This window comes from Electrona antarctica (genome assembly GCF_951216825.1).
Source record: "Electrona antarctica genome assembly, chromosome: 10".
Classification (NCBI taxonomy): domain Eukaryota; kingdom Metazoa; phylum Chordata; class Actinopteri; order Myctophiformes; family Myctophidae; genus Electrona; species Electrona antarctica.
Window position 1 is genome coordinate 11,474,068 of NC_136791.1, and position 11,720 is coordinate 11,485,787.

The 11,720-nt window shown below is 44.2% G+C and overlaps 2 protein-coding genes across 2 annotated transcripts; both read left to right on the top strand.

Annotated features, from left to right (window-relative positions):
• LOC306931071 (sodium/myo-inositol cotransporter-like) lies at window positions 1-2,091 on the top strand (the record flags this gene model as incomplete). Its single annotated transcript, XM_079512253.1, has 1 exon — window positions 1-2,091. The coding sequence occupies one exon, from the start codon at window positions 1-3 to the stop codon at window positions 2,089-2,091; it is 2,091 nt and encodes a 696-aa protein (XP_079368379.1).
• Window positions 2,092-8,472: 6,381 nt separating this feature from the next.
• LOC306931268 (sodium/myo-inositol cotransporter-like) lies at window positions 8,473-10,563 on the top strand (the record flags this gene model as incomplete). Its single annotated transcript, XM_079512567.1, has 1 exon — window positions 8,473-10,563. The coding sequence occupies one exon, from the start codon at window positions 8,473-8,475 to the stop codon at window positions 10,561-10,563; it is 2,091 nt and encodes a 696-aa protein (XP_079368693.1).
• Between the last annotated feature and the right edge of the window lie 1,157 nt (window positions 10,564-11,720).

Here is an 11,720-nt window from a genome sequence, read left to right on the forward strand (position 1 = left end):
ATGGGTCCCGGAATGGAGGCAGCTGACGTTGCTGTCGTAGCACTTTACTTTGTGCTGGTGCTAGGCATTGGGTTTTTTGCCATGTGGAAGACCAATCGCAGCACTGTAAGTGGCTACTTCCTGGCTGGGCGCTCTATGACATGGATGGTGGTTGGAGCATCACTTTTTGTCAGCAACATCAGCAGTAGACATTTCATAGGCATGGCTGGATCAGGAGCTGCGAGTGGCTTTGCTGTGGGAGCATTCGAGTTCAACGCACTTCTACTACTGCAGCTACTAGGCTGGGTGTTCACCCCTGTGTACATCCACTCAGGGGTCTACACCATGCCGGAGTATCTGTCCAAACGCTTTGGAGGCAACAGGCTGAAGGTTTACTTTGCTGTCTTGACTTTATTGCTCTGCATGTTTACCAAAATATCTGTAAGCTTGTATACTGGAGCTCTGTTCATTCAGGAGTCACTGGGTTGGAACCTTTATCTGTCCATTCTCTTTCTGATTGGTATGACTGCACTGCTCACAGTAACTGGTGGACTTGTGGCAGTAATGTACACAGATGTTCTTCAGGCAGTGTTGATGATTGGTGGAGCCCTCAGCTTGATGGCGATCAGTCTTGTTAAGGTGGGTGGGCTGGAGGGTGTTCGGACAAAGTACATGCAGGCTGTCCCCAATGTTTCTGCTATCTTGGCCAGTGGAAACTTCACATATTCTTCCTCTTGCCGCATCGAGCCGAAGCCTAATGCTCTGCACATGCTTCGTGGACCTCTAGACGGAGACATGCCTTGGCCAGGGTTCCTTCTTGGCCAAACCCCGGCTTCCATCTGGTACTGGTGTGCTGACCAGGTCATTGTCCAGAGAGTACTCGCAGCAAAGAACATTGCTCATGCCAAGGGTGCCACACTCCTGGCTGGATTTCTTAAAGTCCTGCCCATGTTTATAATTGTCATTCCAGGCATGATTTCCCGGATCCTATTTGCGGACGAGATTGCCTGCATTGGACCAGAGCACTGCTTGGCAGTGTGTGGCTCTCGGGCTGGTTGCTCTAACATCGCCTATCCACGTCTGGTCATGTCTGTGATGCCTGTGGGTCTGAGGGGGCTGATGATGGCAGTCATGATTGCCGCCCTGATGAGTGATTTAGACTCCATCTTCAACAGCGCCAGCACCATATTCACCCTGGACATCTACCAGAGTGCTCGAAAAGGTGCATCCCACAGGGAACTACTGGTCGTGGGCCGACTGTTTGTGGTGTTCATGGTGGCCATTAGCATTGCCTGGGTCCCTATCATCATTGAAATGCAGGGCGGGGAGTTGTTCTTCTACATACAGGAAGTAACTGGCTACCTGACTCCACCTATCGCTGCCCTCTTCCTATTGGGTGTGTTCTGGAAACGCTGTAACGAAACAGGTGCATTCTGGGGCGGCTTGACAGGCCTCACACTAGGTACTCTGCGTCTGATCCTGGCATTTATCTACCGTGAGCCTCTCTGTGATCAACCAGATGATAGGCCTTCCTTCATCACACATGTCCATTACATGTATGTGGCAGCAGGGTTGTTTTGGGTGTCAGGGATTGTCACCGTGTTGGTCAGTCTCTGCACCCCCCCACCAGATAAAGAGCAGGTTCGCACCACTACTTTGTGGGGGCTGCGCAACATTGAAAAGGTTCCCCTCAAGGATCAAGATGACATTGAGAAAAGCAATCGTAATGAAAGCCACCATAAAGATTTCCCCCTGGATGAGAGGTGTCTAGATGGGGCAGACATCCAGCTCCCGTTCCCATCCACTGATCTTGACCCAGCAACAAACACAGAGACAACCCTGGCAACCACCCCTGGAGAACAGATTGGTAATTCAAACGTAGAGCTGATCATGGATGAGGAAGGAAATCGTGGCATGGGTCAGAGTCTGATCAATTGGTTTTGTGGGTACAAGGAGGGAGCACAGACCACCACACCAAAGGGAAGCAAGGAGGATGAGAGGGTTATTATGGAGATGCTCTCTGAGCCTCCTAGAATTAAACTGCTACTAAATCTGGGCCTGCTACTTGTCTGCTCAGTGTGCATCTTCATGTATGTTTACTTTTCACTATAGTTTTGTTCAGCACTGAACTAATGGGCAGATTGATGAAAAAAAAATATATATTAAAAAGAGAGGAGATGAGATAATGAAAAGGACAGGCAGACATATTCCTCAAATATAGATCATACAGGTAGATGTATATGTCTGGCTTAGGTAAACTCTCTTACCTAAAATAATAATAATAATAATAATAATAATAATAATAACTTGAATTTATATAGCGCCTTTCAAGAAACCCAATGACGCTTTACAATAAAGAAAAAACAAACAGCGAACTAATTGCCAAAAGCCTGAGTGAACAAATGTCTCTTCAGTGCCGACTTGAAAGAGTCCAATGTAGGCATCTGGCGAATCTCCAAGGGGAGAGAGTTCCAAAGGGTAGGGTAGGGGCTGCCACAAAGAAGGCTCTATCGCCGAGGGTCCGCTTTTTAGCGCGACGGATGGTGAGGAGCTCCATGTCCAAGGATCCCAGGTTCCGCTCAGGGGTGTAGTCCTTGAGGAGGTCAGACAGACACCGTGGGGTAAAATGATGGGGTAAAATGGGGTAAAAGAGCTTACCTAAGCCAGACCCAGGCACGCAGATGAGGGGGACGGACCCCTCAGTTTCATGAGGAGGCTCTAAAAAATCACACCTGTGTGAAGCGAGGGGCTGTGACAGAAAAAACAAACATTAAACTTGTTTGTCTAGACAAGACAAACATTAAACCTGTGTATAGGAGGAAAAAGAAAAGATTTTGTTTCTGTTCTTTTCCCCTTTCCCCTTACTGAGCACATAGTTGTACCACTGCACTGGAGATAAAGTTAGTAGCAGCAAATATGTGCAAATCAAACCGTCAGGTAGCCTATATTGTCATTAAAAAAACCAACGAAACAAGCTAAGAAACATTGTAACTACCATGACTAAATCAGCTAAAAGTAACTTTATCAATGATAAAGCAGAGGAAAACAAAAATAATCCTTGTGAGCTCTAAAACTACTAAACAATCAACTAGGCTGCGGTCAGAAACTAAAAGGTTTTCAAACATAAACATCAAATCGAACGACACTCTCATCACTGACAAGCTTGATGTGGCCAACTACTTGAACATCTTCTTTACAAACATAGCATCAACTCTGGTTAACAAACTGCCCTCCCACTCTGGGCTCTTTGGTGTAGAGCACATTAAAACCAGAAACCTAGGTGTTTGTAAAGACGATTTTAAACTAGTTATGGTAACAACTGATGAGGTACTTAAGAAATTGAGTGCCCTCCAACCCCACAAGGCCACTGGCCATGACAATATTCCCTCCAAATTTCTCAGAGACTCAGCCATCTCTATAGCTCCAATCATCACCCACATAGTAAACCTCTCCATCAAACAGGGACAGGTCCCCCAAGATTTCAAACTGGCCAAAGTAACCCCCTTGCACAAGAAAGGGAGTAAATTAGACCCCGGCAACTACCGGCCTATTTCTATTCTAAGCTCCATCTCGAAAGTGATGGAAAAAATAGTCTATGAACAGGTTGAAAAGTATCTTGCCACAAATAAATGAATGTACGAGTTCCAATCTGGCTTCAGAACATCCCACTCCACTGACACATGCCTTCTCTATTTGAGCGACCACATCAAACATGAGGTGGATGCTGGCAAATACTGCGACATGGTCATGCTGGACCTCCAAAAGGCTTTTGACACCGTGAACCACTCCATACTGGTTAACAAGCTAAAAGCAATTGGTTTCTATAGCACATAAGTGAGCTGGATGCTATCCTACCTGGAGGGGAGAGAACAGATGGTGGAGGTGAATGGAACACTGTCCCCCCCCCTCCCAGTGAGCTGTGGCGTTCCACAAGGAAGCATACTAGGGCCTTTACTGTTCCTAATATATGTAAACGACATGACATCAGCTTGTGACTGCAACTTGTTCCTGTTCGCAGATGACTCGGCACTGCTAGCCTCGGACAGGAACAAACTGCAGGTTGAAAAGGCCCTCAGCTCTGAACTCGGTAGAATCTGCACCTGGCTCGCTGATAACAAACTATCTTTACACCTGGGAACTGAATCCATTCTCTTCGGATCTAATAGTAATCTCAGCAAGGCAAATGGCTTCTTGGTTAGAGTGGGTGACAATGTTATCACACGTAACGATGAAATTACCTACCTAGGTTCCATCCTGGAGGCTAATCTTTCCGGTGATAAAATGGCCACCAACGTAATCAAAAAAGTCAACCAAAGAACAAGATTCCTTTACCTTGAAGACCTTAACAGGAGCCCTCGTACAAGGTTTCTTTGACTATGCATGCACCTCCTGGTACCACAGCACCTCAAAGGCCCTTAAAACTAGGCTCCAGACTTCCCAAAACAAACTGGTCAGGCTCCTACTTGGCCTCACCCCCCGAACCCACCTCACCCCTGCCCACTTTGACAGGCTGGAATGGCTTAGTGTCGACGACAGAGTACAGCATCTTGCAATGGGTCTGGTCCACAAGATTCGATACACCACCAAGATACCCATGTACCTGTCTAGATACTTCCTTAATGTTAACGAAGTCCACACCCACAATACCAGAGGGAGTGCAACGAACCAGATTCGGCACAAACAAGGGACTAAATTATTTTCGCTCCTATGCCACCAAAATGTGGAACGCCCTGGCTACCAACAGTCATTAAGACATACAAATCCCTTGACTCCTTCAAAACCGCTCTCAAAGGGCACCTACGGACGGCTGCAATTCGAAACTGGCCCCCGTAAAATCTGAATCCCCCCCCACCGCCCACCCCTTTTTCCCCTTACTGTATATGTTTCTTTTCCCTTTTTACCTCCCTTATGATGAATTCCTGTTCTGTTCTTTGACTATCGGTATATAGAAGTGTCTATTTGTACGTCTCTAAATGTTTTGATGAATTGAACAAGGTGGACCCTCTTGTAAACAAGTGTAATGCTTAATTGGGTCGTCCACTCACAGTTAACAGTCTTTGTATTGAGTTTGTGCTTGAAATGTACTGTAATTCTGCAAACTGTTAATAAATATTTCAATCAATCAATCAATAGGCTGGAACTGCACCACGGTGGTAATCAAAGCTTTGCAAGGCTCCATAATCCTCAACTCTGTGGAGTCTTGCTTCTGTCAATCATCATAAATTCCAGAGCAATCAAGGAAAACGAAACAGAGCATCTGTGCCCTAAAGAAGAACAGGAAACCCTCAGTAGACCAGATGAGACAAATGGCACAAACTCCATTCGACTTTAATACTTCAGAGTTCAGAGAGTTCATAGGGAACTTGGAAGAGACTCTGGCGTCCAGTCGTTGAGGGCTACAGATAGTCAAGAGGAGACAACCTTGCTGCCTGAAAATGTCAGGGGAGAGGTAAATGGTGCATTTATATAGCGCCTTTATCCAAGGCGCTTTACATAGATTGTGCATTACATTCACCCATTCACACACACATTCACACACTGATGGCAGCGGAAACCATGCAAGGTACCAACCAGCACACCAGGAGTAATTAGGGGTTCAGTGTCTTGCTCAAGGACACTTCGACACTAACTCTGGGGGAGCCCGGGTTCGAACTGGCGACCTTGCGGTTACCATACGGAAACTCTATCCCTGAGCCACCGCCGCCCCAGAGGGTGATAAGGAAGGGAGCTAGGAGCCAAAAGTGGAGGAGGTAATGTAATGACGCTGTCATCCTGCATGCACTGCTTTGATGTGTTCAGCATGCCACTCCCTTCCATCCTCACTCTGTTCATGGCCGACTGCGGGGAAGGTGAGTCTGTTCAGAGCTAATTTCATTTTCAAAGTTGTTGCACTTTAAATGTGAGGTGAGGTTATAGTGTGATAAGCCCCAGATCTCAAAAAGGGGGATAGCCTATAAATTATATTTATATAAAGAAATATAATAACTATATTATATATACCATATATTGTATAAACTATATAATAACTTGATATAAAAGTTAATAAATAAAAACTTTTACAGTGATAGGACTGTGTGTAATCAAATGATAGAAAAGATTGGGTAATCATTTTGTGCAGGCCACATCATGGAATGTTGCATTTGAGGACATTTAGTTCAGTAAAGGTAAAGGAAGGAAAAATAAAACGTGAAATAATTTGGGCCTAGACAGTCATACTTTTGAAGCCTTTTGAAGAGAGATAAACAAGCTCTTTCATAGCATACTGTAGGAGTTCAAGGTCTTGATATGGAAAGAAACAATGTGAAACCGTCACCTGCCTGTCATACACTCTCAGCATGGATAAAAGCATTCTTCAGGTGGGGTTAGATTCTCTATACTTGGACATACAGTCAGATATTGTGAAGTGTACAACATAATTTACTGGGTCAGATAGTAATCGCTGGCAGGCCAGTTCTGACCCATGGGCCACCTATTGCCTACTACTGCATTATGGTGGGCCAGAACATAATCAATGTAATATAATAACTGTAACTTGCAGCAGACCATCTTAAATACAATAAAAACTAGCCTGCTATATTATTGTATACACTACTCACTCACTCTGTTCATGGCTGACTGTGGGGATGGACAGGTGTGGTGCTGACATCTTAACCTAATGCTGATGCATTGTTTTTCTATGCACTCCATGCAGGAAATAAATACGCCACCAGTTTCAGCGTACCACCAGAGTCCCCTTTATCTCATCACACAACACCACGCAGAGCGGCAGTGACTGTGAGGGAGGGCCTTCTGCAGACTAGAGTCAGGCCTAGACTGTATGGCTATACTAGGAACTGGTGAGTGACTTTATTCTCAGAACAAGACAGAGTTTCACCCTCAAATTGAGAACAGGACCAGACACCTGTTGGAACTTATATAGAATGTAGTCTCACGTAGCCAGACAACTATTCCACAATCTCCAAATGCTATAGAGTCTGGAACTGCACCTCATCTTATCATTGCATAATAGGCCTACTATATTTTTCTCTCATAAGTACATGTCAGTATAAGAAGTCTTCAATGTTTTTCAGGACAAGGACCCCTTAGCAGAGAGAGTAGTAAGTCTGAGGACCCCCTAGGCCTAGGGGTCCCATGCAGACCCCCTGTTGAAGACCCTTGTAATATTCAGAATATCCTTCTGTCTGTAAAAGCCTCAACTAATACTTAAGGTACTAATGAGATATTTATTTGTCTTTGCTGTCTTGCAGGAATATTCTGAATCTAGACCAGAGGCCTGCAGCTTCCTCCTCTACAAGTAGAAAATCCCCAGTGCTGGACTGCTGGAGTGCTGGTGGATAACTTCCCAGGTGAGTCTGTTCAGAGCTCATTTCATTTTCAAAGTTGTTTAAAATTGCAAATGCGCTTTAAACTGCCAGGTGAGGTTATAGTGTAACCCTATATGTTGTTGTATAATCGTTTCCCCTAAAATTGAGTGTTTAAGCGAACCTTTTCGTACTTTATTTGTAGCAGTATGAGTACACATTGACTGCAGCACAAGTTTCATTGCTTGTTTCTCCTCATTTCTTTTCTGTCTTAAGTATGTGTAAAGTACATTTATTCAAGTATTGTAGTTAAGTACAATTTTAGGTATTATTATTATTTCTTTATTTTACTTTACTGGAATATTTTCCAATCTATCTGCAATGTTTGAATAGCCAAAGTATAAAATAATGGTTAAAGTGGTTAAAATCTAAAATGCCACAGATGCATTCCCGGTTTTAACTGATCCATTGTTTTTCTATGCACTCCATGCAGGAAATAAATACAGCACCAGAGAAGCACCAGAGGAGTCCCCTTATCTCATCACTCAACACAACGCAGACTAGAGTAGCAGTAGTGACTAGTGAGGGCCTTCTGCAGGAACCGTGAGTGACTATATTCCAATGACAGTTGATTTGCTTAAGTAAGATTGCATGGTTTTATATGGGGAAATGTATATATCTGAAAGGGTCGTTCATAGGGTTTAACCTGGCCTTAACGCCTCTACTAGTACTTAATGTACTAATGAGATATTTATGTCTTTGCTGTATTGCAGGAATATTCTGAATCTAGACCCGAGGCCTGCAGCTTCCTCCTCTAAAAGTACAACATCCCCAGTGCTGGACTGCTCGTGGATAACTTCCCAGTGGATACCACACACCACAGCTTCCAACAGCAAACCAAAGACCAACATTTCCTTTGCTCATTTATTTTCTTTTCTTTTTTAACCCAATTTTCAGCACGCACGCACGCACGCACGCACACACATATATCAGTGCAACCCTAGTACTGTTTGTCCACCCACTGAGCATCTCTACTGGAGCAGTCAGGGGTTCAGTGCCTTGCTCAAAGGCACTTCAACTGTGTTCTTCCTCTTCCTTTGCTTTTTATAAAATCACAAATGTATTTTTTTTTACATGCCTTTAACTAAATGGTTGTGAACATTTATTTTCTCCTTAACAGTAATCTGTAAAAATGGCTCCTGGAATGGAGGCAGCTGACATTGCTGCCGTAGCACTTTACTTTGTGCTGGTGCTTGGCATTGGGTTTTTTGCCATGTTGAAGACCAATCGCAGCACTGTAAGTGGCTACTTCCTGGCTGGGCGCTCTATGCCATGGATGGTGATTGGAGCATCACTTTTTGTCAGCAACATTGGCAGTGAACATTTCATAGGCATGGCTGGATCAGGCGCTGCGAGTGGCTTTGCTGTGGGAGCATTCGAGTTCAACGCACTTCTTCTACTGCAGCTACTAGGCTGGGTGTTCATCCCGGTGTACATCCACTCAGGGGTCTACACCATGCCGGAGTATCTGTCCAAACGCTTTGGAGGCAACAGGCTGAAGGTTTACTTTGCTGCCTTGTCTTTATTGCTCTACATGTTTACCAAAATATCTGTAAACTTGTATGCTGGAGCTCTGTTCATTCAGGAGTCACTGGGTTGGAACCTTTATCTGTCCATTCTCTTTCTGATTGGTATGACTGCATTGCTCACAGTAACTGGTGGACTTGTGGCAGTAATGTACACAGATGTTCTTCAGGCAGTGTTGATGATTGGTGGAGCCCTCAGCTTGATGGCGATCAGTCTTGTTAAGGTGGGTGGGCTGGAGGGTGTTCGGACAAAGTACATGCAGGCTGTCCCCAATGTTTCTGCTATCTTGGCCAGTGGAAACTTCACATATTCTCACTCCTGCCACATCGAGCCGAAGCCTAATGCTCTGCACATGCTTCGTGGACCTCTAGACGGAGACATGCCTTGGCCAGGGTTCCTTCTTGGCCAAACCCCGGCTTCCATCTGGTACTGGTGTGCTGACCAGGTCATTGTCCAGAGAGTACTTGCAGCAAAGAACATTGCTCATGCTAAGGGTTCCACACTCATGGCTGGATTTCTTAAAGTCCTGCCCATGTTTATAATTGTCATTCCAGGTATGATTTCCCGGATCCTATTTGTGGATGAGATTGCCTGCATTGGACCAGAGCACTGCTTGGCAGTGTGTGGCTCTCAGGCTGGTTGCTCTAACATCGCCTATCCACGTCTGGTCATGTCTGTGATGCCTGTGGGTCTGAGGGGGCTGATGATGGCAGTCATGATTGCCGCCCTGATGAGTGATTTAGACTCCATCTTCAACAGCGCCAGCACCATATTCACCCTGGACATCTACCAGAGTGCTCGAAAAGGTGCATCCCACTGGGAACTACTGGTCGTGGGCCGACTGTTTGTGGTGTTCATGGTGGCCATTAGCATTGCCTGGGTCCCTTTCATCATTGAAATGCAGGGCGGGCAGATGTACCTCTACATACAGGAAGTAGCTGGCTACCTGACTCCACCTATTGCTGCCCTCTTCCTATTGGGTGTGTTCTGGAAACGCTGTAATGAAACAGGTGCATTCTGGGGAGGCATGACAGGCTTCACACTAGGTACTCTGCGTCTGATCCTGGCATTTATCTACCGTGAGCCTCTCTGTGATCAAGCAGATGATAGGCCTTCCTTCATCACACATGTCCATTACATGTATGTGGCAGCAGGGTTGTTTTGGGTGTCAGGGATTGTCACTGTGTTGGTCAGTCTCTGCACCCCCCCACCAAATAAAGAGCAGGTTCGCACCACTACTTTGTGGGGGCTGCGCAACATTGAAAAGGTTCCCCTCAAGGATCAAGATGACATCGAGAAGAGCAATCGTAATGAAAGCCATCATAATGATCTTCCCTTGGATGAGACATGTCTAGATGGTGTCGACATCCAGCTCCCGTTCCCATCCACTGATCTTGACCCAGCAGCAAACACAGAGACAACCCTGGCAACCACCCCTGGAGAACAGATTGGTAATTCAAACGCAGAGCTGATCAGGGATGAGGAAGGAAATCGTGGCATGGGTCAGAGTCTGATCAATTGGTTTTGTGGGTACAAGGAGGGAGCACAGACCACCACACCAAAGGGAAGCAAGGAGGATGAGAGGGTTATTATGGAGATGCTGCATGAGCCTCCCAGAATTAAACTGCTGCTCAATCTGGGCTTGCTACTTATCTGCTCATTGGGCATCTTAATGTATGTTTACTTCTCATTATAGTTTTGTCCAACACTGGACTAGTGAGCAGATTGTTTTGGTACAGTATTAGGAGTTGAGGAGGGGTATGTGTTATTGTCGATTAACAGTTTTCAAAGATTTGACAATATTTACATTTGATTATGTATTTGAATCAAGTTTTGTGTGACTATAAAGCTTCATTGGGATTTGAGACTGACATACCAATTTTGGTGTGTGCAAATTTTTACGGTGATCGTGCACAAATAATATCTACTGGAATTTGTTTTTATGGTGATGTACTTTAAGCGAATTCAATATTTGCATAATTGGACATATGCTTTTTCCCAATTTTGTATGATGAATCTTAAATGTTTTCTGTTTAAAGCTCCCTTCACATTTACTACCGGTAAGTTGCAGGTGTAACATTTCAATGTCTTTTGTAATATTTATATTTAATTATTGTAGTTCTCTAATTGATAATTGATTCAACTGATTTAATGACTGAAATGTATCCTTTTAAAAAGCTTAATTGAGACTGATCACAAATGTTGGTGTGTGCAAATTGTTCCTGCACAAAGAATATCTACTGTCTGGGACTTTTTAATGGTGTTTGTAAGATTAAATGTTTCCTGTTTGAATCTTTTAAAAACGTTGTGCAGTCTTGTGTTCAATTATGTTAGAGGTTTCATTTTCTCATAGTCCATGAGAGAACATAATACCTTGTATCTATTCTGTTCCATTTACTTTATTTTGCTTTTACTTGCTTGTCTGTTTTTGGAATCTCAAAGTGTTTTTGTTTTTTGTTTTTTCTAAATCTATTCTAATTTATTACGAATTTTGTCTTAGTTGTGCAATAATAACTAAATACAAATCTGAAATCTGTGCTGTGATACCAGGCCTCAGGCCAAGGATTTTACAGGTATAGGCCATTAGATGACGGGCCAGAACATGGCTAATACAAGAACAGGAACGTTTAAATAACTAACTACTATAACTAACTATGCAAAAGACAGTGAAAACAGAACATTCTAAGAATAATGGAAAGAGACATGCTTTCCTCCTACCCAGTCTGCTGATTGGACAAAAGAATAATAATTCTGAAGGTGGGGGTAGGGTCTCTATTAGGACATGATACCCCATAAGTGGGACTGCCATACCATGCAGTGGGAAATGCTATTATATTGGATAGAGACAGGTAC